Source organism: Eucalyptus grandis, chromosome 8, assembly GCF_016545825.1.
Source record: "Eucalyptus grandis isolate ANBG69807.140 chromosome 8, ASM1654582v1, whole genome shotgun sequence".
NCBI classification, from domain to species: domain Eukaryota; kingdom Viridiplantae; phylum Streptophyta; class Magnoliopsida; order Myrtales; family Myrtaceae; genus Eucalyptus; species Eucalyptus grandis.
This window is the reverse complement of record NC_052619.1, coordinates 166,855-193,857: the sequence shown is the minus strand read 5'-3', so window position 1 is coordinate 193,857 and position 27,003 is coordinate 166,855. Positions and strand designations below refer to the sequence as shown.

The 27,003-nt window shown below is 40.6% G+C and overlaps 3 protein-coding genes and 2 long non-coding RNA genes across 6 annotated transcripts; 4 read left to right on the top strand and 1 right to left on the bottom strand.

Moving 5' to 3' along the window:
* Window positions 1-314: 314 nt before the first annotated feature.
* LOC104416131 lies at window positions 315-686 on the top strand. The gene has a single exon (XM_010027565.2). The coding sequence runs from the start codon at window positions 315-317 to the stop codon at window positions 684-686; it is 372 nt and encodes a 123-aa protein (XP_010025867.2).
* Window positions 687-11,943: 11,257 nt separating this feature from the next.
* LOC120287363 lies at window positions 11,944-13,484 on the bottom strand. The gene is made up of 2 exons (XR_005545655.1): window positions 13,170-13,484; window positions 11,944-12,272 (listed from the first exon to the last, which is right to left on the bottom strand). It is a non-coding gene; the product is annotated as an uncharacterized LOC120287363 (long non-coding RNA).
* Window positions 13,485-14,190: 706 nt separating this feature from the next.
* LOC104456160 (RAP domain-containing protein, chloroplastic) lies at window positions 14,191-17,874 on the top strand. Its single transcript, XM_039301058.1, is given in 6 exon segments — window positions 14,191-14,338; window positions 14,400-15,691; window positions 15,693-16,242; window positions 16,331-16,413; window positions 16,746-16,867; window positions 17,210-17,874. Coding segments are annotated over 5 exon segments (2,166 nt in total). The 3' UTR covers window positions 16,839-16,867; window positions 17,210-17,874.
* Window positions 17,875-18,261: 387 nt separating this feature from the next.
* On the top strand, window positions 18,262-21,360 carry LOC104456159 (desiccation-related protein At2g46140). Of its 2 annotated transcripts, none has more exons than XM_039298859.1 (3): window positions 18,262-18,486; window positions 19,483-20,454; window positions 20,989-21,360. In XM_039298859.1, exons 2-3 carry the CDS (start codon window positions 19,513-19,515, stop codon window positions 20,992-20,994), a joined length of 948 nt encoding a protein of 315 aa, XP_039154793.1. In that variant the 5' UTR covers window positions 18,262-18,486; window positions 19,483-19,512; the 3' UTR covers window positions 20,995-21,360. The 2 variants fall into 2 exon arrangements, with proteins under 2 accessions (XP_039154793.1, XP_010069200.2); XM_010070898.3 differs by having other exon boundaries at window positions 18,265-18,486; window positions 19,511-20,454.
* Window positions 21,361-25,559: 4,199 nt separating this feature from the next.
* On the top strand, window positions 25,560-26,851 carry LOC120287630. The gene is made up of 2 exons (XR_005545777.1): window positions 25,560-25,747; window positions 26,327-26,851. It is a non-coding gene; the product is annotated as an uncharacterized LOC120287630 (long non-coding RNA).
* Window positions 26,852-27,003: the final 152 nt, after the last annotated feature.

Here is a 27,003-nt window from a genome sequence, read left to right as displayed (position 1 = left end):
GTAGTTGGAAATAAATTGGATATCCAAGAGTTGTTATGAGCCAAATGAAGGGTCGAAATCAGAAGTGTGGCCAAGGTTTTTGGTTGGAAGAAAGCGTCATCAATCACATCTCACGCTCTTCATCGAAAGTCAAATGATGATCGAACTTGCCGTGTTAGACTCAGCATGTTCCGACTTGTTGTGCCCACGCAATCGGAGTTACCAAACCCAACGAGCCAACACCTTCCCCGTTCTTTGACTTCAAGAACCTCGGGTACAAAATGAACGCACTGCCATTCTTGCATTTCTTCAGAGACACTTGCATCTCTACTAAAATGGAGGGTCTGATCCCTATAGTGTGCAAGGTGATCAAGCGAAGCAATGGTCGGAGACGCTACAGGTGTCTCTCGTCAGGAGCCGTGGCGCAACCTCGCAACCAACCTGATTTCAATCCTGATGTCGTCCTTGGAGACGATCCTCATGGCTATATGACGCCTCAGTATCACGTCAAGGAGAGAAATGGTGGCCCCTGTCGGTTCAAGTCGTACGAGTGCTCTCCAGCTTCTTTGGAGGAATACGAGGGAAAGAATAAGGATGATGATGGCGTTTTTCGTGGACAACCTCAAAGTTCAAAGCAAAAGCTCGTCCAGTTTAGGAGCCAACAACACAGGACGTTCTCTTGCCTGACTGGTGGTTTCTCACAGTAGATATGGAGTATTTTCGCTTGCTTCTCAGGGTTTGAAGAAACTTTATACATGACCCTCTTCTTCTTCAATTGAAGCCCACTTGATGTCTGAGGGTAAAGAAATTTTGTTCATGCAATAATGGCCTCTGGTTTGTTTAGTAGGACAAGCAGGTCTCGAGTGTCCTTGTATTATGGGTGATGTTTCACAAGAATTTGGCTTGTTAGGGATTGAATGATCTGTTATGAAGTTTAGAGTCTGCTACATCTGATGCAGTCGTTTAGCCTTATAATATGCGGTAGCTTGTCTTTCGTCACTGTCCTTATGACACAAAATGACTTGGTAATTGTTAATTTTGCTTCATTCCATTGTCAAAGTAATGGTTACATTACAGCAATTTCACTCATTTATTCATCAATTCACTTGGAAGCAGGAAGATCTAGATTGGCTTCTTAACTATATTTGGTGATCATGATAAAATTTAAGATAGAATAAAATTTATCCTATCATATGTCTAGTACATACACAAAACAAGATAACATCGAATATAAGAGGAATGAAGATCAAATAAAATTATTCCACGAGGAAGGATTTCTAACATCCATAATATAAAAGTTATTTTTTTAATAAAAAATTCTTAAATTAATAAATTTAAAATAATATTTTAATTCTAATATAAAAATTAAATAAACCAAAAATGACAACAATTTCATTTTCTATTTGTTCCATTTTTATTTGTATATTTGAATTTCTTTCTATCTTATAATATAAATTCAATATATAAAAATATACATTTAGTATTTTAGGATATATTGGTATAGTCCACTATCTAATAAAATTTTATTATAGAATGATGGAAGGGGGAAAAAGCAATGAAAGAAGAAAAGAATAAAAAAGAGAGGACAAATAACAAAAGGTAGGCAAAAAAAATGAAGTAGGCAAGAGTTTCTGTGGGAGATTCTTATCATTTCTATTTGTGCAATTTTTAGGTTTATTTACATTGATATGCCATTTATGCCAAATAATGGACAAGATAGGTTGTGAAAATATCTTATTTTATTACTACGATTTATCAATATTTGATAGAATATAGCAAAATCTTTAAATTTCATATCATATTCTATCTAGTCTTATCATGGCTAGAAATCCAAATGACCAAATTTAGTCTTATTACTTGTTATTGTCTCACACATCTTCCTTTCTAGTGATCCTAATTGAGTGCATATAAGATGTCACCCCAATTATGAATTCTTTTTGTCCCTAGATCTCTCTAGCCATTTATAGACCTTGTCATTCACCATACGTGAACCAAATCTCACAAATTTTAGCACGTGGACAAAATCTCTCGTTACTCTTCGAAAATTTCGCTACCTTAGGACCATTATAATTATGGTTGTCGTTCATCAGGGCTTCAATCGCCAACTTCCTTGTCATTAGTTCACCAAAGGTGTGGCCCTCATAAATGGCTTTACAACTTTATGAAGACCTGTGTTTTTGATAAACAGTAGCCCAAACCTCGTTACGTGGACCCTTTTTGTGAGGAGGCACCCCTTCTCTCGAAGCTCTTCCCCTAGCCACCTCATGTATTATTGTTGTGCCTACAACACGCACCAACCATAGTCATCAAAGCTCTCCCTTCTCCGCATTGTTCACCCACCTTTTTTCTCATTATCCTCTCTGTGTTTTTGTTCTTTCCTACTCGCCTCAACCGCTGAGTTCAGCGGCTCCTCCATGGCCTTTGAAATATTGACATTGCCATTGATTCTTGCGGGCATAGAGCTATTGCCAGCTGCGTTAAGAATTTGAGACCGACGTCAAGTTTGAGAGAGAGAGAGGGTGCGTTTGGAATTAGCATTTCCAAGTCACTTTAGACCTCCAAAGCTCCTTGGGCTAAAAATGAGTGTCTGGCAAAATATTTTATAAAGATACTTGGCTGAAAGCCTGCCTTGTGAAGGCTGAAAGCCCAAGGCAAGTTGGAGGCTACCTTGAGTTTTCAGCATGCCGAAAATGCTGAGGTGAGGGGAGAAAAAGAAAATTTTCTTCCCAAATTATCCTTGTTGATTTTTCATTTTTCCGGTTTTGCCCTCTCATCGTCGTCTTCTTCATCCGCAAGTGAGTACTATTCATCTTCTTCGCGGATACAACCTTGCCCGCACCGGCCACTATGCCAACAGCCCTCGACCGCGCTAGCACCACTAGCGTCGGTGACCCGCGAGCCCTCTCTCGCTCCACTTGTTCCGCCGGCCCCACCACCACCATCATTGCGCCTCCACCGAATCCCCGAACCCTAGCGTACCGCTACCCCTTTGAACCGAAGCCCCAAAGGATCGTGAAGCTCGCGCCAATCTCGCTCGACGATCGCATCACCTCGACCGCTGCGCGCGCCGCCGACGCCGTCATCGCTCAACAGCCCACGACCCAAGACTTAAGGCCCCCTCACCGCTCGACCGCTTTGTCCGATCTCGCCGCTTAAGTGCCTCGACACTTGCAGATCTGAGCTCGCCTCCGCCCGATGCCGTCGCCACCCAGCAGCCCGCGACCCAGCACCTGACTCCACCGCGCCGGTCGACGCTTCCACTCGCCGTTTGCAGGACCTCCGCCTCAGCAATGCGCCTCCATCGCGCCTCTTTCCACCGTCTTCTACTCGGTCGCCGACCCTCGCGCTCCACTGTGACGCTGGTCTTCCCCCTTCGTCGGAGCCCGACGCCACCGCACCTTGGCACCACCGCCCGCGAGCAGTCGTGAGCGAGGTCCTCCCGCAACCTCGATGCCCTAAATCTAGGTCGCGCGGGGTCGCCCGGAGGTCAAGGCGGCGTTGCACAACCTTGTCGCCCTAAATCCGGGGTCTTCGTAGGTCGCAGCGGCGTCGTGTGACCTCGGTGGCCTTTGTCGATGGTCTTCGGGGGTCGGTGGGGTCGGTGAAGATCACGGCGGCGTCATGTGACCTCGAGCAGCCTTTGTCAGTGGTCTTCGGAAGTCGCTCGACCCCGGGCGGCCCTCCCTAGTTGTCTCTAGGGCTGCTTAAGTCTCGATGTCGCCTACCGGTGACAAATTTCAATCACCGGCGGCCGCCTGCCGGTCTTTTTTTTTTATTTATCATAAAAGCTCTTTGTAAATGTAATTATCCCAAACAACATTTTGCTCAAAAGTATTTTATAATTTCAAACTACAATTTGCCAAACATAGTTTGCATTTTGAAAAACACCTTTAACTCAAAGGTCTTTGCATTTTCCTAAAGACTTTCCCCAAAAGCCTTTCCAAACGCACCCAAAGAGAAGGTGGGGAGCGGGATTGACCTAAAACAAAAAATTGAGGAGAAAAAGTACACTAAATGTGCTATAGCTTCCATCATCGCTTAATTTAGTACCAAATATTTTTGTCAAATCACTTTAGAGCTAGCCACTTTGGTAAATAAATAATAATAATAATAATCACTTAGGGGTGAATGACAATTGTCTATTTCATTTCCGGAAACAATTTTTTTATTCTAAACCTATTTCTGAATAGAAATCAATTTGATAAACTTATTCTGTTTTTCTATTTCTGAATAGATTTCTATTCTAGAAATAGGTTTGAATAGAAATTAGAAGTAGAAATTTTCTACTTCTCTATTTCTTGAACATAAATGAGAAATAAAAAATTTTCTCATCATTCGTCAACTAGTCCTTCATCCGTTGTTGTCGACCATTGTCCATCGGTCGTCGCCTGCCCGCCAGCCCTCACCACCGCCGCAGCCCCGCGCCGCCGCCGATCGCCGGCCACCGGCTGGTCGCGCCGCCGCCGATCGCCGGTCGCCGGCCGCCACTACCGTTCGTCACCGCTATTCGTCGGTCCACCACTGTCCGAAAGGAAGAAATTTTATGTCGTTATCAAACGAATTTCTATTTTTAGAGTAGAAATTTTATGTTGTTATCAAAAAAATTTCTATTTTTAAAGTAGAAATTTTGTGTCGTTATCAAACGGTTATTTTGCTTAGAAACTCTTCTAGAAATAGAAATAGAAAAATCTATTTCTGTTCCAAAAACCATTTCTTGAATAGAATAGTTGTCATGTGCACCCTTAAGTGTCATCTCCTATTTGGGATATCGAAAACCCAGTGTGGCAATATTTTATCATTTCTTCTGACTGAGGTGGCTCACCTAAATAGCCTTAAATGATGTCATTTAACATGTTTGCCCCAAATTTAAAGCCTTATCTAGACAAATAAAAGTGTTAAAAGTTGTCTGCGGTACTCATTTTAGTATCAAAAAATTTCACTGGTTTAATTAAGTGCCAAATCGAAGAAGAAACAATCACTTAAGTATTAACGGTGAGGAATTATGGCAAATTAATTAAGTGGCATTTATAATTAAAATTATAATATGACTTAATAATTTTTTTAAAACTCAATCCACATGGCATTTTTTGGGGCATGCTTGGCATCGAGTGATCGCTTTTTTAACAACAACTAGCATTGACTAATCATTATAAACAAAATTTGTCACTTAAATGATCATTATTTATAACTTTTAGACGACGTCATTTAGGAGTTATATGCTGACTAAACATGCCGGTAAGCCACATAAGATTGAAAAATTAATAAAATGTAATAACGTCGGATTTCCAACAACCTAAATCAGAGTTAGCAGTGGTCCTTTTTTTATAAAGAAAAAAAAAAGTGGCATTTAAATGATATGAGAAAAATTTGGCACTAAAGTGAGCATTGTATACAACTTTTGCATTTTTGTGTACTCATCCACGTGCCCCCTCTTCTGTAAATCATAATTTGAACAATTACCATTGCAGACCATGGAGACTAAACCTAAATTCAAAACAAGTTATTTGTTTAGTAGCTTCTTTGCTCTTGGTTCTACGCATCCGTGGTGCTGATGCAAGGAAGGTGGGATGTTAAAGAGGATTCAGGAAGAGCAGACGATTTGGATTTGCTTTTGGCTGCAATGGGTTTGAATCGTTGGAATTAAAGATTTCTATATTTCTCGTTATTATTATTGGAGGTTGGAGGAAGTAGCTATGGTGATGATGATGCCACTGATAACAAGGTAATTGAAGGAAAGCTTGAGCCACAAAATAGGGATGTTTCACGATGTTAGCAAATAGTAAATGATGAAGAGTCATCATCTATATTCTAGACCACCTCATTAAATGTAAGGATGAGTCACTCCTCTTAAGTGTCCATTGTAAAATTGTGTAATGATAACTTAAAATTCACCTAGGGGAAGAAGTAAGTGACTCATCCAATAGCCTCATTCCCATGTTTATTATGTTCCTTCAAAGACGACAAAATAAAAGATTCTAAAAGGCTTCTAAAACTTAGAGAGCAAGTTTTAGATTAGACATGTGATGGATATCCAAGGCTCATGATTGTATTTATATTTTTGGAAGCTAGCCCATCACTTAAGATTTTAGAACCTCCTCTCTCTTTTAGATAACTTAAGGAGTAAGGTTAGAGATTTTAAAACCTTCTTTCTACTTGGCAAGAGAAGACTTAAGGAGCCAGTCTTGAATTAAGTCATGTGAGGAATATCCAAATTCAATAATTACACAAATCCGAGCATTAAATGTAAGAAACCTTGTCATCATCTTAGGTGTCCATTTTAAGATTATATAATGATGGGGAAAAGATTTGCCTTGAAGGAGAAGTTATTGATTTATGCTAAAATGGGTCAATTGGAAGAACGCTTGGTGGTAGACATGTGGTAAATATCCAAACCTCATAATTGCCCAAATTTAAGCCATTAATAAACATTGTGAGTCATATGCTTGTTCGACAACCGCCTAAGGTTGCGAGGTCTAGGATCAGTATTGAGGCGTGCTAATTCCAAGTCTTAATTAATATGAGGATCACCCAAGCCCATAAGATCTTAGTAAAGGCATTAAAGCATGTTGATTCTATGTCTTGATTGGTGCAAGAACTTTGTGCTTGGCATTTAAATCAAGCCACGAACTAGGGGTCATTCTCAACACGAAATATGTTAACGTTGGGTCAAAGTCGAGCTTCGTCGAGCTTAGGATCTTCACAAAGCAAGATTTACCCAAGCCTCAAGACCTTCCTTGAAGAACAAGTTAGAGCCATTAAGGAAGTTGTGCTTATAAATAGGAGAAGCACCCCGATTATTCTAACGATTGGCTCATTTTCTACCCTCTCCTCCCTCTTGCATGCCATCCTCCCCCTATTAGCCTTGCATGTCCATCGCCTCCGATGGACAACCATCTTTTAATGAAACCATTTTAATGCATTAGGTAAATGGAATATCTTATCTTTGGCTAGGCCGATATACTACATTATTGGGTTTGATTGTGAACATGCTAATCATGTCTTTGCATGAGTAAGTGGATCCCCTAACTCTTAGGGCATTTCGATACATTGTTTGAGCTAGTTGTATTCTCAACTATGCTTATGTATTTCGGTTGTTCTGTGACTTGTTATTGTGATATTTTCTATGGTTTACTCATGAATATGGATTCACGAGTGGAAGCACGCCCTAAGCTATGAATGGCTTTCACTTGGCCTTAGGTTGACATTGAAGCATGATGGATCGAACCTCGCTAGGCCTTGGATCGATAGTGAGGCATGTCAATCCAAGTCTCACTTGGTGGACGTCTGTGCTTAAACGGGGTCGGTTCTTAAACGAGTTGGTTCAAGCCGCGAACCTTTATGTCTTACTCGGCATGTTATGTAGTTATAGTATTATAGAACATGACAAGCACAAGCTTTTATGAGTACATAGTTGGCCCTTGTATGCGTGAGTTAAGAGGAAAATGATAAATTGGTTTGTGTGTTGTACGTGTGATTACTAAGTAAAAGATAAGACCCGCCATCACATAGCATTGGCGATGATGTCTCTTTCATGAGGATGGGATGCTGGTGGATTCCTAATGCCTGATGTATTTCATAAGCCTAATGAATTCTAGATACTTGATGGACTTCAGATGTCCAATGGATTTTGAATGCCTAATAGATCCCGGATCAATGGTGGGAATGGTTGGGTTGATGAATGAATTTCTTTATGCATGTTTCCGTGTGCGTGTCGTTTAATAAGTTTGAGGTATAGCATGCATTAATGGTAAGCTAAAATGGCTCACATATGTATGATGCCTGGCTTGAGTTTATATGCTCTAGTTTTAGGGGTGAGCATGATTCGGGTTGGGCCGGTCCACCCCCTAACCTTAGGACCAACATGTATAGTGCTGGTCTTCAATTTTTGGGACCGAGAATTGACTCTATTGAGCTTGGGACTGAGGACCGGACCGACCAACCCAATGGGTTCGGGTCCATTCCTGGTCAACCCGAGACCAATTGATAATTTTTTATTTCATTTTTTGTACTCTTTAAAAAAAACGATTGAGGATAGGACTGACTCAATGGATTTGGTTCGGTTTCAAGGTCGATCTAGGACTAACCAATAATTTTTTATATCATTTTTTGTACTCCTTGAAAGTGCAACCAAGGACCATATCGATCCAATGGGTTCAATGAAGAGCAATGTCAGCTAAGAAAGGCAAGCAGTGAGGGTCAAGTGGGGTGAGCGTCGAACAGAATGGCCATTGAATGTCGAGCGGGGAGTAACAAGCCAAGCAAACATCAAACGGCAAGCAGCACGAGTGATCCAAAGCGAGCGAGGCAGTGTCGAGTGGCGAGCAAAAAAAGTTATTTTTCAATTTTAGCAAATTGAAGATTAAGAGGACAAATAAGATAGAAGAGAACGAATATTAGAGGATGATGCCATAAGGTGCCTTTTTGGATACCGTGAGGACTCCTCACAAAAACATTTTCATTCTTTGTAAATTATGACTATTGACGCTATAAAAGACATTAGAAACCTAAGTTATTAAAGAACAATGTAGAATTACTTGAACTCCTCACTCAAAAATTATTTATTATTGTTGATGCCGTTTATTTTAAGGTTTTCTCTATATATATAGTCACGATTGGTCCAAGTTAGATCGACCCGAAACTCTCAGGATTGAGGATCGACCCGCACAGTGTTGGTTCAGGAAATCTAGGACCAAGAATTGACCTAGTCTTCTTGGGAATTGGACCAGGGCCAACAGAGTTGGGCCAGTCCAGGATGGGTTGATCTTGGACCGATGCTCACCCCTACCTGATTTACACGAAAAAGCTCCTAAAAGTATGGGATGTCTCGGTTGAGCTAGGAAGAATCGTTTAAGATGATTAATGAACTTTTTAAGCATGTTGCCATGTGTTGTTGATAAGCTTGCTTGGTAAGATAGCTTGTTTAGTAAGTTGATGGTAGCTTATTTGATAAGTTGACAGTAGTTTATTTGGTAAGTTGAGGGTAGCTTGTTTGGTAAGTTAAAAGTGGGTTATGCATTGAAGATAAGTTGATATGAACATATGCATATAGTCGATGAGAAGTAATGGTTTGCTATTCATCTGCTATCCATGTTATAGTGCATGAGATATCCGCATGCTTGATTCGATGACAAGTCATCCTCCTAGATAAGGATTAGTGATTTTACTTATTGAGTCTTCAAGCCTAGAGATTGACAAGACAGAGAGCTTGAGAGCGAGAGCTCACTAAGGATATGGCAATCAACATAGTGATGCCTTTAGCCGAGTGCATCCAAGAAGACACCACGAGAGAGAGAGAGAGACAACCAAGGTGTGATCCTGCCTTTGTTGGTGTCGTGTGGGGAGCACCCATTTCAATTTGAATGATGTTTTTGGGTATGTTCAAGAGCATAATGAAAAGGGAATTTGAGAAAAGTTGAAATAGGATGTCAAATTTGAAAACTAGTGAGAGATCTTCAATTCAAGGAAGCAGCAAGGAGAGAACTCGTGCATTTTTTGCATTTCCATGGGGTGAAGTGAAAATAAGCTATGTAGCACTGACATAGACACATAACACACGAGACGACACAACACGATACAATACAATACGCCAACACATTATTTTTCAAAAATAGATAATTTTGACACGTTTCGATACATTATATATTAAATATTTATTTATATATAAATACATAAATAAATAAATAAATAATAAAAGGCTCCAAGAATTAATATACACTAAAAATATTAATTCAACATTTATTAATATCATTTATTATTTTAATTTGACAAATTCAACGCATTCCATTACAATAATACATAAAACTTAGAGGGAAAAAACAGTGTTGTTTAAAAAAAATGCTAAAGTGGTATTTTTAAATTTATTTATTTATCGTATGTGGCTTTTTTCATTATTTTTTTCATAGTAAAAAACTTTTAAAAAAACTAAAATAATTAAAAAACAAAACTAAAAAAGAAAGAAAGAGGGGCATAGTCAAAGACTTTGTTGTTACCGCCGTCGCTGATGTGCCTAGCCACCGCCGAGGGGGCCGTTGAGGCAACGAAGGGGGCCTAGCCGGCCTAGGCAAGGCTTGGGCAAGGCTCACCTAGATTTGGACAACACATCGGTTGGGGCCAGTGAGGCTTGCCTAGATCTAGGAGATGCCCACCCTCACTTGTGGCCGGTGAGCCTCCCTAGCCCCAAGTGAGGGTCGACGACCCTCGTTGGGCTTGAGCAAGGGTGCAGCGTCGCCCAAATCTAGACAAGCCTCATCGGCCCTTGCCTAGCTAGTGATGGCCTTGCCCGCACCCTCCCTCCACCACGTAGGGCCTACGAGGTTGCCGGCCCCCTCGACAAAGGGCGCACTAGGGCAACAGCCACCACCAGCTACCTCTATTTTGTTTTTGTATATTTATATTTTGACCCTTCAAGTATTATTTTAAAAAAAAAAAAATTGACCCCGTGCGTGTTGGAATATTGTGTCGGAATTTCGGACTCACGCTTCGGACGGAGTTGACCAATTGACACTCGTTGACCATGTGTTGGATACAATACAAAGGGTCTTAGAGAATGTCGGTACTTTTTAGAAAATAAGTTGATTTTCTTTTACACATGGACTTTTTTCTTTCATAAAAATCCACATATATATTAACATTTAATTAAAAACCCCACATAAAATTTTAACTAGATTTTATCTTCAAATACACTTAAGTGATTTTTTTTCTCCAATGTGGCACTGAAGGGATTCAATAAAAATTTTGACACTAAAATGGCTTTGTACAAAAGTTATGAAATTTCTAGAGCCTATTTGATAATGTGCCCGATAGTGTCGATTTTATTGTTTTGTTTCTCAAAACAAAGAAAGAGTAGAACCTGTTTGGTAACATTTTTTTGTTCCTGAGAACAGATTAGCAATAGAATCAAGAAGTAAAAATAAAATTACTTATTTGCTTGCAGGAACAATTCTAGAATCAAGTATTTTTTTTCTCCTCCTCCTTTCCTCTTCTCCTCCTTCTCCTTCCTCTTCTTCTCCTCCTTCTACTTCTACTTATCCTCTTATGCTCCTCCTCCTTCTTTTTTATAAGGTCAATCCCCTTCCTCCTCCATCTTTTATTATGAGTGTCACAACTTCATGGTGAGGCCAACCTTGCGGTGGCTAGGCAAGGTCAAGCTTGGAGGATCCCTCAGGTTGGCAATTGACTAGAGAAAGAAAAAGAAGAAAAGGAAAAAAAAAGAAAAAATGGAAAAATATAATAAATTACTACAAAATTAAAAGAAATTCTAAGTCACAAAAACAAAATTAAGAGTCGTATCAAATGTATTTTATTCTGGAAAAAAAATTTTGTGCAGTTATCAAATGTTTTTGAATGTTTAGAAACTCGTTAGGAAACAAAATCAAAATAAACCATTTCTGAATAGAAATTGTTTCCAAAAGCAAAATGATTACCAAATACACCATTAATATCTTTTTCCCAAAATTGAGAAGGTGGAGGTCTCTTTCGGGGCGATAACAGCGATGGGGGCAACCGGCAAGTTCAATGGCAACGAGGGCGGCCTAGGCCACAGTGATTTAAGGGTTGAGTGGGAGGGAGAGAGACGGGAAATTGTTTCTAGAGTTAATTGAGCGGATTTGATCTGGTGTGGGGAGCATGAATAAAGCGTATCACGAGGTGTCATTTTATGCTTGGAGACAACGGAACGAAGTAACTTAGAGAACGGCGGACCTTCATCCATCCTCACCGGCCTCACGCAACTCACCTAGCACCTCACATATGCATAACCTCTAGGATGGTCACTCCTCCTTCCTCTCTAATTCATTTCAATTATCGTCCTTCCAATGTCGGAACGGAGTTTGAACATACCATAAACTAATAATATGGATTGTAGAGTTAATTACAGGGCGGATGCCTTGGACTTTTACCTAACTATTTATTAATATCCATCTATTTTATAGGATGCAATGAAGTAATGAACAATTAAGAAAATGATCATTTGAAGGCGGAGAACGTTTAATCACTGTCATGTTACAACATTAATGGATCAGAAATTCCCAAACTTGAATGAAACATTTTCACATCCTAGGACGTAAACACATGCCCTCAAATAGTTCAAAAGTAAGAGTTGGATTCTCAAGAGTGGACGCGAGCTTAACTCCTGGAAATGATGATGGATTCCATGAGAAGACATATCCTCACTGGAATAATACTCAAGCACGGACTTTTTCAACTTGCAGAGGCATGAGCTCCTGTTTACCTTATCCCACGTCTCTTGTCCAATGACAGGGCTCTCTGTGGTGCCATTCATTTGATCCCAGATCCTTGGATCAAAATCAATGTGAGTATCAATTTCCGAAGATGATACAAGAGGCTCAAAGTAGGTACATTTACTGAGATTTTTTGTTTGTCTGTTTGTTTTCTTCTTCCTATTTCACATATTCACTAAAGAGCAAGAGCGATAGATTAAAATGTCTCACCTTTATTTCGAGTTCACTTTATCTCTCCATAGCTCTTCATTTACCGGATGACTTGAGCCAATGATGTATTAAATTGATAAAAGAATGTGTTGGGACGATTTCCTTTTGTCATTCATCAATTACCTTGACTGTACTAATGCAAGGATACTGCTCAAACGATCACTATGTCCCTACATGGACATGAAAACTTACCTTCTGAGAAATAATTGTGGCTGAAAATACGTTGCATCGGATATGTTTGAGCCATCTCCAACTTGGAATTACATTATTTTTATTTATTTACCTTTTTTGAGATAAATGCAATGAAATTTATCGATGTAGTATTTCAGTACGCGCCCAACCTACGACTACAACGAGCAGAAGCTTGTACAGGTACGCTTAAATGGAAACGAGGGCATACATGGGTGCCGCCTAGAGTTGGATGCGGAGGGAAACTCCGACAACCATATGGCCTCTAAACTAACGATTCATCCTGGTGTAGAACATCATCGTTTTGCTAAACGCATTCATCAACGATTCATGTCACCGCATGTGATCTTTATAGTCCATCCAAAACAACGTGCAAACTCAGACCATATGGCAGATTTCAAACCGTCATTCAGCAGACTCGTCGCATCCAAAACCCAAAGAGAACGACGCGCACACATCACACGGTGGAGTCAGAAGGCGAGAGAAAAGGAAAGAGAAAACCAAAAAGGAGGCACGAGAAAGAGAAGCAACGCGGGCGCGAGGCAGACTGACCCCGAGAGAAGCTTGTCGGGTGCTGAAGGGAAGCTGAATGAACGGTGCAGAGGGAAGTGCCTCATGGAAGTGTCCGTTGATGGTCATCTAATCCCGACCCCCAGCCCTTCATTAGTCACAAGATCGACGAGATGAAGGGATTAGATGGCCATCAACAAAGCATCTCCATGCTCTGCAATAACGCGAGCCCGGAGCCAAGAACCCCCACCTCTCCCCATGTGCTCTGAGCTCCAACGGAAGATGGATAGGGGCGTATATAAAACAGACGGACCAGAGAAGGAAGGCTTTCTCTACACTTGATGGGGGGAAGAAGCATATTCTCTCCAGCACCTTAGGAATACACCCCCTCTCCCTTTCCCTCCCCTTCCACCGGCTGTTCTTACTGGGGACGGAGGTAGGTCTGATTTGGAAGACTGGGCCGTTTGGTTTGGTGATTCTATTCTTTCTAGGTAATTATGTTGATTCTGATATGTTTCACGAGACTTACTTGTTCTCTTATTAACCCAATTATAATAATTCCGACCGTACTAAATATTTCAAGAATCATTTCTTGATATCGTTTTTAGTCAATGACGTGTCTTGATTAACCATTCGTGTTAAGTCAGTTTTTGAATATGAGATTTGTTTACCAATTTCGTCACATCATTATATGGCAATGGTTAGGGTGTGGGATTCAGTTGTTTATGCTGAACTCTAGTACTTTTTTTATTTTTTATTGAAAAAACTAGTATTATTGGATAAAAGATTTCTTAAGCATAAGAGCCCAACAAAGCGTGATCACGGCAAAGTTTACCATAGAGTTGGGGGGGGGTTACCTGAAATTCAATCAAATCAAGGCCGTATGGCAGTGTTCTACAAATTTGGGTTCGGCCCGAATCTTCCTGGGCCTAACTCAGTCAATGGGCCCGGGGCCCGAATCATTTGGGTCAATGCTGAATGCCAAAGATCATTCTCTTTTAAAAAAGAACACAAAAATATAAAAGGATAGAAGGGGCGAATTCACAATTTACGGATTGGTGTTATGCCGTTGCCACCTCAGTATCTCATCCTTGGTTTCATCATCGTTCCTGAGGAGTCTTCTTCTCCTTCGTCTTCTTCTTCTTCTTCTTCATTGCTGGCCTCAGCCTCGTCTTCTGCGGTTGAGAATTGGACCGGTCTTTTTGTTGTCGGTGAGTTCTTCGTTCTCCTCTTTCGCATTCGCAGAAGCTTAAGATAATGGAGGGGTTATGTAACGCCGCCCTCCCCGCCAACTGTCGTCAATACCCTTCACTCTTAGCCCTGCAAAATCGCTTCTTGCTCTACCCTTCTCGAATTTGAACTTGAATTCGAGAAGTGGGTTTCTCCACCCGAAACCCGAGACGGGTCCTTCGTCAAGAAACTGCTCGTGCTTGAGTGTGAGCAGGAGAGATGATGAGGATGGTACTGCCACCTCCACTGATGTTAAAGATGACTGGGAAGTGGAGTTTCTTGGGGAGATTGACCCTCTGGGCTTTCAAGCCCCTAAAAAGAGGAAGAAACGGGCCAAGTCTAAGCTGCTGCGGGACACTGATACCATGGAGTGGTGTGTGAGGGCTAGAAAGATTGCCCTCAAGGGGATTGAGGCTCGGGGGCTTTCTAGTACTATGGAAGATTTGGTTTCCGTTAAGAAGAAGAAGAAGAAGAAGAGAAACAGCGGTAAGAAGCTCAGGAACAAGTCGAAAACCGATAAAGAGGACGTGATTGACAGCGATGAAGAATGGGACGTGGATGTGGATGAGGATGTGGAATTGGAAGACATCGAGGATTTGGGTATCGATGGTACTGATGGCATCGGTGACTTGAGGAAGACTGTGAGCACAATTGCCGATGGGATGTTCCTGGAGAAGAAGGGGAAAACTATGGCAGATTTTCTCCAGAGGCTATCTCAATTCTCGGAGACATCGTCGGACCGCAGGAAAGAAGTTAACTTGAACAGAGAAATCGTGGAAGCACAGACTGCTGAAGAAGTTCTTGAGATAACTGCTGAGATGATCATGGCGGTCGGGAAAGGCTTGAGCCCTTCCCCTCTGTCCCCCTTGAACATTGCTACTGCGCTACATCGAATCGCCAAGAATATGGAGAAAGTCTCAATGATGAGCAACCGCAGGTTGGCATTCGCCCGGCAGCGGGAGATGTCAATGCTAGTGGGTCTTGCAATGATGGCCTTACCAGAATGCTCGGCTCAAGGTATATCGAATATTTCGTGGGCATTATCCAAAATTGGAGGGGAATTGGTTTACATTTCAGAAATGGATAGGATAGCAGAGGTGGCCTTGGCCAAGGTGGGGGAGTTCAATTCTCAGAATGTGGCAAATATTGCTGGGGCTTTTGCTTCGATGCGACATTCTGCTTCTGATCTCTTTTCGGAATTGTCTAAGAGAGCATCCGATACCATTCACACTTTCCGGGAGCAGGAGCTTGCTCAGCTGTTGTGGGCCTTTGCTTCTTTAAATGAACCTGCTGATCCTTTGCTGGAATCTCTGGACAATGTCTTTCAGAAATCCCAACCAATTCAAGTGCTGCTCTCGCGAGGAAATTGGTAAGAATAATGAAATTATCAGCAAGGGAGACATTTCGGATCTTGAGCTGGATGGAGTGCTGGACTCTCCTAAGCTGAACCTAAGTAGAGATCAGCTGGGTAACATAGCTTGGTCCTATGCAGTGCTTGGACAGCTGGACCATGTATTCTTTTCCCACATATGGAAAACTCTATGCTACTTCGAGGAGCAGAGGATCTCAGAACAATTCAGGGAAGATATCATGTTTGCTTCTCAGGTTCATCTCGTGAATCAATGCTTGAAGCTGGAGTACCCACATCTTTGTTTGTGCCTTCCTGGTGATCTCGAGGAGAAAGTGGGTCGAGCAGGAAAAACTAAAAGGTTTAATCAGAAAGTTACCTCATCATTTCAGAAAGAAGTCGCGCGTCTCCTTGTAAGCACTGGCCTTGATTGGGTTAGAGAATATGTTGTTGATGGATACACGTTGGATGCTGTGTTGGTTGATAAGAAAGTAGCGTTGGAGATTGATGGACCAACCCATTTCTCAAGAAATAGTGGTGAGACTCCCTTTACAAATTAAAACATCTTCTTTTTGGATCTCGGATCAATTTTTTTTCGCTTTAGTAGTGCTACTGTGTCATGCAGGAGTGCCCTTGGGACATACAATGCTTAAGCGCCGGTATATTGCTGCAGCTGATTGGAATCTCATTTCTTTATCTTATCAAGAGGTTTGTTTCACTGATTTTCTGAATGGTAGTGGAACATTAGACATTTATCTTCATAAAAAATAACGGAAATCCTTGGAAAAGTGAATTAGAAATCCTGGAAACAATGGCTGGTCCTGTTAAAAAAAAAAATCCAGATTCGTAGGAGTATAGAGATCTGAACAACATTCTTAAAGAGGTCTGAACATTGCTACTTCTTTCCATGCTATCTGGAAGATACTGTACTGTTTGTAGAGATACTATTTGACTACAAGACTGGACTGCATTGGTCTATTTCAAGATTTATATCTCAGGAGCTGATATTGCAAAATGGCTTTCTTTGTTGTTACCTGTAGTGGGAGGAACTACGGGGTGAGCATGAGCAGCTAGACTTCCTGAGGGGACTTATGGAAGATCATATATATCGAGCCGAAATTCATGCTGTGTAGACGCCTCTGCAGGCAAGACTTTCATCAAGGTATTGTGTCAGAAGTTCATGCTGTAGTGTCTAATTTAGTCCTGGATATAACTTTCTTTACTTAAAACATAACCTCTCTAATTTTTTTCTATTGGACAAGAGATGTAGTCTAGATATGGATAATTCATAATTTTAAGGTGATGAGAATAAATTTCTTGGCATCCCTTCCCTGCCTTCTTGAACCGTCAATGAATGAACCTGTTGGAAGGCTCTATATGGGAATAAACTATTGTGATCCTGCATTAAAAATTTGAAAGGGGGAAGGACTTTTATTTTAGTACTCAATGCCCTTGTTTATGACTTATGAGGCTTGGTTAGCTAATTTGAGCATTGGATGTGCAGAGCTATCTGAAGAATAGGTATGGTAGTATTATTGGTGCCTTGACATTCAGGCAGAAGATTTTGGCTCCGCTCCATGAGACATGATTGGGGGGACAGGGACCGGTTTATACCATTTGGAGAAATCCTGTCAACAGGCAAGGATGAGCGGCCCACCTTAAGAAGAATAGAAGAGATGGCGCTTACAACAACAACTGGGTATGTCAACCTATTGTCTTCCATCTGACTCTCCTCCTTTTCAGCAGAGAAGGAAGTCCTGAGATTAGATAAATAGTTTCAGTTTCATCTGCACATGTCCGAGTGCTGTACCGATAACTGGTCGATGTCCCACCATCTGCATGGGTTGCCTAATGGCATATGTGATGCTTGCGGGACCAGAAAGGCATCGGCAGGACGAGCCTGAAGAATTATCCTTTTACTAGCTGTGGGAGGGAATGCATGGGCTTTGGTGTCGGCCCTCCGAACCATGCTGCAAAGGTTGCATTGTTCTTGTGTAGCCGCTTTTTACCAGTTAATATGCAGACACCTACGTGCATATTGTATTGAATTGTGATGGGGATGGACTAGAATTTATCGGATTGATCGTGAATGGGGAGAAAACTAACTATCGATTTGTTTTATGTCGGGTTGTGGATGATAATTGCTATGTCGTTGGATGATTGTATTTCTTCCTTTCAGGCCAATACAACCGTCTCGACCAGGCCATCGTGGTCTAGACTATATAGACTATAAGTTGGGGATTTCAAAAATGCGCTACCAGGATTCAGCAATTCAAGCTGATGAACCCTGAAACTAATTGCAACGAAAATGGCCAGAAAGAATGTCTGTTCAAGACTGCGAGTGAGCTCGAGCTAAGCTCCCTCTGATGGAATGATTTTTGGAGTCCACGAAGGCTCCGGTTATCTTGTATAAAATGATCGACTTTTTTTCCTAAAAAAATATTTATTTATTTTTTTACTAGATAAATCGAGTCTTTTAAGTGGGAGATCATTTTAAAAGGAGGATAAAGGAGGACAGATCAGCATGCCGTGTTGGTCCGGGCGGGCGAGCGAGTGGTGGGCAACACCGCAAATGGCGGGACATTAAATGACCTTAATATCTTTGCTATCCTCTCCTTCCTTCTTCATCTCTCTCTCTCTCTCTCTCCAAAAGCCAAGATCGATCCTTTTGCACACGCACACACTCGGTCGCTCCTCGTCTCAGATCCTGCGAACCGCAATATTCCTCCTCCTGCTGCTCCTGCTGCTGCTGCTGCTGATCGCGAGATCCTCGACTCCGAGGTGCGTGCTCGTCTGTCTTCCTCGTTTGATCTCTCGACGTCTCTGCTCCGCCACCTTCCCGCGACTGCCGCTGCGATCTCGCTCTCTCCGTGCATCTGGATCTGCTTTCGGAGTCGAACTCCTTGCGATCTCTACCAGAGCCCCCGTCCTGCTCTGCTTGTTCAGATCTCATCACGTGATCCCGTTCATCCCGAGTGTGATAACTCACTCGTGGTTCTCCGTCGATCGCTGCATTTCCTGTCGTCTGCTGATGCAGCCTGATTCCCGTGCGAATTCACGTGTGATCTGCCCTGTATTCTCCTTTTTCTACTCGTGGATTACTTACTAGCCTTTCTTAGATTTGATTTTTTTTTTTTTTCTGTGAGAACTGCGACGATCAGTTTGCCTCCCAAAATTCTGTACCTTTAGAATTAGCGTCGAGTAGAGTAGACTGGCAATACCGAGTCCTCCAGGCTTCGCTGCCGTCCTCGTATGCATGTCCACTCGCGGATCTCCGGACTTGTTGAGATAGTACGTGACTTTGGAAAGGGGATTGTGCACGACCGTGACGCAGTTGTGATTTGCTTTCTTATAGTCTCGTAAATATGCAGAGCAGATTTGTCTATTTTCAAGTCTGATTTTGGATTTTTTTTTTTCTTTTTCCTTTGCGTATTTCCCTTTGTACTCTCATCGAGGGTAGAGTTGAAAGTTCAAGGGTTTTGACTCGCCGACAGTACTTTGTGCAACCCCTTAGAAAGATTTGCTTCCCAAGATAGACCCCAAGTGATCATTCGCGTGGCATTTTGCATTAATTTTGCATTTCTTCTTAGTCAAATCCTCTCTTTATGATTGTTGATTATACCCTGTCGCTGTTTATCCTAAGTGTTGTATCGTGATTTGCGTGGAGCGCTTTTTCTTTTTATGATTAATTTTCTCATAGCTTATTATCTGTTCTCTGTTTCGTCCGATCCTTGTTGATTCCTGACTAGAGTTTTAATTGTCTCATAACTTGTTCGCATTTGCCGTGTGAATTGCTCCAAGTAAGGCATGGCGTCTTCCGACAAACCTGAAATAGTGGATAGGGATGTGAAGGAGAAAGAGAAGAAAGACGATAAAGATGAAGATAAGGGCGGTTTCATCGAGAAGGTCAAGGATTTCATTCAAGACATTGGTGAAAAGATCGAGGGAGCTATTGGATTTGGCAAGCCTACTGCAGATGTTGCTGGGATTCACATTCCCTCTATTAATCTCGAGAGGGCAGAAATAGTTGTCGATATTCTGATCAAGAATCCGAATCCCGTTCCAATACCTCTTATTGACATAAACTATTTGATCGAGAGTGATGGTAGAAAGCTGATTTCTGGACTAATCCCCGATGCCGGAACTATCCATGCACACGGAGAGGAAACGGTCAAAATTCCAGTTGTTTTGATTTATGACGACGTAAAGAACACATATGATGAAATCAAGCCTGGAAGCATCATTCCCTACAAGGTTAAGGTTGACCTCATCGTTGATGTGCCGATCTTGGGAAGGCTAACTTTGCCACTTGAGAAAACTGGAGAAATCCCCATTCCTTACAAGCCTGATATTGATGTCGAGAAAATAAAGTTTCAGAAATTCTCATTTGAGGAAACTGTTGCAGTTCTTCATTTAAAGTTGGAAAACAAGAATGACTTCGAGTTGGGACTTAAGGACCTTGATTATGAGATTTGGTTGGCTGATTTGAGCATTGCAAGTGCAGATCTCGCTGATTCTACTAAAATCGACAAAAATGGGATCGCTAAAATTCTGATTCCCATAACCTTCAGACCTAAAGATTTTGGTTCTGCATTGTGGGATATGATAAGGGGGAGAGGCACAGGTTACACCATGAAAGGAAATATTCATGTGGAAACACCTTTTGGAGCTATGAAATTGCCCATCGACAAGGAAGGAGGAACTACCCGCCTAAAAAAGGAGGACGACGAAGACGACGACGACAATGAGGTAGTTTATCTGTTGCCTTTAATTTGGAGTGCATTCAGTTTATGCTTTTAATGTAAATCAGATATTGAATTTGGATATAATTTCTTTCTCCAATGGCACTGAGCTTCTATGTTTCCGCAACTTATACCACTTATCATCACATCACACCAAGAAAATTTCCTTCTCTATCTTAACTTGCTGTGAAACAATTAAATGTCCTCTTCTCATCCTTACCAATTCTTCCAGAAAACTGAGTGTTGTGCACCTCAACCCGCAAATTCTACCTCTGGAATTGTACTCTTGCATACAGAGAAACTCCATCTGATGCTAAACTCTTACATTCAGTATGTGCACGTTTTTGTTGTCTTCCCACTAATGATAGAATGTCTGGCAAAAGAAATGAGTATTTACTGGCAAAAGTAAGTGCGTAGATTGTGCTCTTGTGGTGATACTGCACAAGTTTAGTCTTATCTTTATCCCCCCATGTCTGTGTTGCTGTGCTTCTGAAGTAGCTGCTTATGGACAAACTCTTAATGGAACTTGCTACTGTTGCAGGATTGAAGATGTTCCCAGGAAGATATTTATCCTTGTCTGGCAGAGTTCTACTTCAATGAGAGAGAATGTGCACTTGAGCTGTCAGCTCCTGGTCTTGATTTATGTACTTGTTATATCAGTTTCTAAATTTGCTTATCTATGTGTTTGTTGCTAATTTCCGAAATATGCTGCACCGTGGCACTGTTTTTTCTTGCATAGCCACTCTGACGGTGTCAAGACGGCATTGGCATGTATTATTATGAACTTCTATGAGGGTGTGTGGACACATGACCAGATGATCTTGTTTTTCAGACTATATTCGGCAAATGAGATGCTATTAGTCACTGTCGCCGTATCTGTTTTGGATGCTAATGAATTAAATAGTGTTTGCTACATAAGGAGGGATGGTGTTCTTGGTTTTGGGTGATCATATTGAACTCATGGGGATGCTTATGGCTGTTGGTTTTCGAGGAATTCGTCAAGAGTGCATAATGTCGTAGCTGTGACAATTTTGGAAACCAGGAGACTCTTTGGTCTTGCTACTTATCTCTAGGGGTGAGCATCGAGGTTAACCTTGGACTGGTCCAATCTTGCTAGTTTTGGTTCGATTCCTAGAAGGACCGGGTGAGTCCTTAGTCCTAAAATCTCTAAACAAGTATTGTGTAGGTTGGTCATCGATCCTGAGAGTTTAGGATTGATTAAATCTAGATCAACCCTGACTATATTATATAATATATTTTAGATATATTATTTATCATATATCTAATATATTATTCGAAAGAGCAAATCCTTTACTTAAAGAACATTACCCTAACTTAAATGGTGTGAAACGATATTAAATGGTATCAAATGGCATCCTCCTTCTCTGGTATCCAGTATTCTTGTTCTCCTTTCTTTTTATCCTCTTCTTTTTTCTTTATCCTTTTCAATTTTTACTTGAAAGAAATAGCTTTTCGCTTGTGAGCAACCTCGCCCTCCTCGCTACACCATGCTCGCCTTGCTTGACACTTGTCGCTCGCTGCTCACCTCTCTTATGTAGCCTCACTCGTGAGCAATGCTTGCCATTTGCCACTCACCTTGGGGGCTTGCCTCCGTTTGCTCGCCTCACGGCTTGCCCTCATTTCGTGGCTTGTTCTTGTTGATAGGTATGTAATTTGAAATAATAAGTTTATCTTTTAGAGAATATAAAAAATAAAATAAAAAAATTATTAGTTAGTTTGGGATTAACCCTAGAATCAGTCCGATTCTCGGTTTCAGGCTCAACCAGGTCAATCCTTGGTTCCAAGAATTGGAGATCAACATTTTGTTGGTCAGCCTTTGGGTTAAGTGCTAGACTGGCCCAATCCGGACTATGATCACCCCTATTTATCTCGACTGAAAATGGGAAAAATATCTATCTTTGACTCTTTAGGTAGGTCTGGTGGAACAGAGATCTTTTAATCAGTTCTGTGTGCAGCTTCTGTTTTACATTCATATTCTCAGAATGTAGAGACAATGTGGAAAATCCTGGCCTCTTCTCTATGTCGTCGGTTGTTGTGCTTTATTTGATGCTTGTCCAAGCACCAGTTGATATGAAAAGCAGATTGATTTCCCTTTGTTTTATACAATTTTGCTGGTGGGTCTACGGGCCACATCAGTTATTTTATGTCGTTTCCTCTGTACTCAGCATTAACTTCATACGTATCTGAAGAAGCTTTCCCTTACATGGGATGACACAAAAATAAACTACGGATTCGGTCAACCCTGCTGATGCTTGGCAGCTGAGAATAAATGCGCTGTAAGCTACAATGACAAATCACTCGAAATCATATTCAAGTTAGGATCTTAAAGAGTAAGGGGGCTAGATTATTTGATTCACTGTACAGTACGATGGGCAGGAAAAATATGGAGAATAGTTAGTTCTATGCAGCTCTTCAACATCAGCAGTCGACTTCCAATGGTACAGTTCTTGCCCTCTCACACAGAAAGAACAAAATCTAATGTTTCTTAATATTTCTGACATGCTGAGCTTTGCCAATTTGTTCGAATCACTCCATTTTTTCTAAGCATAGCTACCGCTAGCAATATTTCGAAAGAGGCCAGTCTGCCTGTCCGTGAAGGTGACGATGATTTCTACAGCTACAATATTTCGAAAGATTGTAAATCAAACCACCGTCAAAAAAAAAAAAAAAAAAAAGCAAAAGAAAAATTCCCATGAACAACTAATGTCATACTTATTAGAAGCACTGCATGTGATGCTGTCCAAACGAGGAGAAAGTAAATCAAACAACTCTTATCGATAAAGTAGATAACACCTCATGAGTATGTAAAATGTGGTATTAATAAATAACGAGCAAGTAGATGTAAACATTAATCTCAATTCTTCAACATCACTTGTTTTTCTCGAGAAATGCTCTTGAAGTTCAGGAAGATGAGCAGAGTGAAGAACTGACAGCCTTACCGCGGCCGAGGGCCTGGGAAAATTTCTGTGGGTATAGAGAACCCGTTTCTGAAACACATTCGTTTGCCCATTGTTTCTTTCAAAAGAAGATGATTTGGATTCTTCATTTGTATAATAACAACGTTGAGGAGACAGCAGCAGATGGGATTAAATCATGGTTCTTAAATCCATGGCTTGATATTCAATGTTGAGCACTTGACGTTTTATACATGCTCAACAGGGATGACTGCACACCCCTCTATTACTTTTGTCCTCTCAATCTTTTCTAAGGACAGAAAGTCAATACGCGTGCTTCAACATAAGAACCAATTGTTAGCTCCTGAACTGCTATTACGCAAGGCCGTAATATTGCGGATCAATAATTCGTCAATTGCAGTTCTTTTATTCATCTCGATTGTTTGTCGAAACAATTTCAATGCCCCTGTTACGGATCAACATTTTGATGAAGAGCAGCCAGCAGCTATAAGAAAAGAAAGTCATACGAATCAAGAGATTTAAACGATTAAAATGAACGAATACACATCTGAATTGGAATGAGTAGAACAATATTAAAGGGACGAAAACGAACAAAAGATGATGGAGGAGGTGGACTCAACATGTGAAGGTGCATTGGGGGGAACGAGATCCAACTTGGCGTGTGCTCGTTCCCATCTCACCTTATCATAATATGTCCTTTTAGTATTGAGGCCCACCTGACATCATGTGCATCGGAAGACGTCAACCGAGGATTTAGGGTGGATTAGGGTTTCAATCTTCAACCAGAAGAGAGACAAGACAATTACCAATTTAAGCAAAGTATTCCTTTTCCCAACTGCTCCTCCTTGTTTCGTGTCCTGGTGTAGAAACTACAAAGTGCTCTTGGTAGAAGTTGAGAAGATTCTCTTACCATGTGCCGAATAGAAATCTAATCATTTCCACGGTCAGGTGGGTTGCATCCCAAACACATTAAGGAACTGAGATTGCATTTGAATGATCAAAATAAAATTCGGGATTTAAAATTTATCATATCTTGCGTTTGGTACATATTCAAGATATGATAAAATCGAATATAAGGGAGATATAGATCGAATAAAATCATCCTATCGAGGAGATTGAATAAAAGTGGATAGAATTTCTAATTTTATAATAAGAAAATTATTTTGTTCGTATAATAAAATTTTTAAATTAAAAAACTAAATCATATTTCAATATAATTAATATTTGAATTCTAATATAATAATTCAAAATAAAAAAAAAATAACAATTTAGTTATTTAAATTTGATCTTATTTTTATTGAAATGTTCAAATTTAATTCTATTTATAATATAATTTTAATAAATATAAATTTATATTTATTACACATTTTAGGTATTTTAGTATCTTATGTATATTAGTACCGTTTACTATTTAATATATTTTTATTAGAGAATGATGGAAGAGAAAGAAGAAGTAAAAAGAAATTAATTTAAAAAGAGATGAAAATAAAATAAAATAAAAAAAATATTAAAAAGTATGTAAGAGTGTCGTAAGAAATTTTTACCATATCTATTTATAATTTTTTTTTTTTTTTTTGTTCAATTATATTAATATACCATTCATACAAAATAATGTACAAGATATGATGTGAATATATTTAATTTTATTATTGCAATCACCAAATGGTTGATAGAATATAACCGATTTCTGGATTTTATATCCTATTATATTCAAATCTATTATGATTAGAAGTCCAAACGATGGAATATAGCAAGGAAAGGAAATATGGTCCTTTTTACTCCAATTGCTAATTTTAACTGATGGGGTTATTCAGGAAAGGATGAATTGCTTATTTAGGAAGTTACCATTTACTACATTTTGTGTTTTCGCATGTCAGCCTGAACCTAAAGCATGCAGCTCGGGGGTTTGACTTCTACTCACCGCTGCATCAACATCGAAAATGCGAACACAAATACGTATGAAGGAACATACATTGAATGAGATTGGGTCAGTCGTAGGCTTTGCTTTTGCCTTTTTTTTTAAAGAGAGAGAGAGAGAGTCCAGGGGAGAAGAACGGTGGGGAGTGGGACAGAGACGGGACCAATTGACCATCACCCGGGGCCGCTGTTTTGTGCAAAACAGCCCTCCCGTCTACTTGAACTTTAAAAATGCAATGCATTCACCCACTCCCTCTCTCTCTCTCTCTCTCTCTCTCTCTCTGCGCTCAACTATATCTTACAAATGATTTAACTTTTGCAAAAGCCACCCTCCTTAAACCCATTGTCATTGTTCTCATTCTCTTGGTACACGGACACGGGGAAAGGATTTCAAGAGGGTGCTCCTCGTACAACTTCCGACCGATTCTTCATCTCATACCAAACAAGGTACCTGCTACTGACACTCATTTCCTCTTTTTTTTACACCTCCATTAATAGTACGGACCCCACGTTGATGTCTGATCCGTCGTGATGTTCCTTAGCCCAAAAAAGGAAGAAACCAAAAAGAGAAGGAATTTTGTACCGTTTCCATGGATCCCTTCTACCCCCGACCAGCTGCATGTGTATAGTATTTGTTCTTGAATTTCATGACCTCGATGTTGGATGGTTTCTGGCAACAATCAGGGCTCTCTGTTAACTCCTTTGAATGGCAGCATAAGCTTTGCATACCAATCATCGTAAATGCTTTGTATTTCTGGCATTACTCGTAAGTCATAATCGAATTGCATTAGGTGAAATCAAGGGAAGCCAATTCTCTTTGTGATCTCCATCATCATCATCACAATAAAGAATTTTACTGAAATTTAGGGATAGGATCGAGCCATTGAACCGGACTCCTCATCCTATGAGAAGTTCATAATCTACGTCCATCTTCAAGTTTCATTTGGGTCCATCATTTAAGTGCGATGAAGATCCTTTTTCATGTAAAAATTGTTAATTGCTGACAGAAATTTTGGTTTGATTCAGATTTAGTTTCAGTCAGATCGAGTGGTCAGGGACGCCTTGGAAGCTTGATGAGTGTTGAACTCGCTAACATGCGAAAGTAGCAAAAAGCTTAACCATCGGCCAGCAACTCCAACGGAATGGACACGAGAGAAAGGAGGACATCTACTTCAATTCCTGGAAGGAAAATAACCGAACATAGCAGTGGGAGTTCCTTCTCAATAGGATGTGGGAAATTTCCACGAGCGACCACATACTTCAGCTTGGAATGGATCCTCTTGCTCATGTGCCTGACGGCGATTCTGCTGATACTGCCTCTCGTTCTTCCGCCATTGCCTCCCCCTCCTTCCATGTTGCTGTTGCTCCCTATTGCCATCCTATCTGTGCTCCTGATATTAGCTTTCACGCCTTCTAACATTAGAGACTTGACCTATGCGTATTGCTAATTCCAATTTGAATTCGTCATGCTCTTTTCATTTACTTTAAATTTGATTTTTGAAGAGTTAAAAGAGGAAGGGAATTTTAGGAGAAGAGACTTCTTTCGATCTACCATCCATTTTCAGCTTTAGTTTCTGTACTAGTGCTCATCATACTACACGACAGTGTACATACGGTTTTTTCATGAGCACCTTTCGAATAAGTACCAACAATTGTGCTCTCCTAAAAGTAAACGAAAACGTGATTTTCTTGCATGAGCTCGC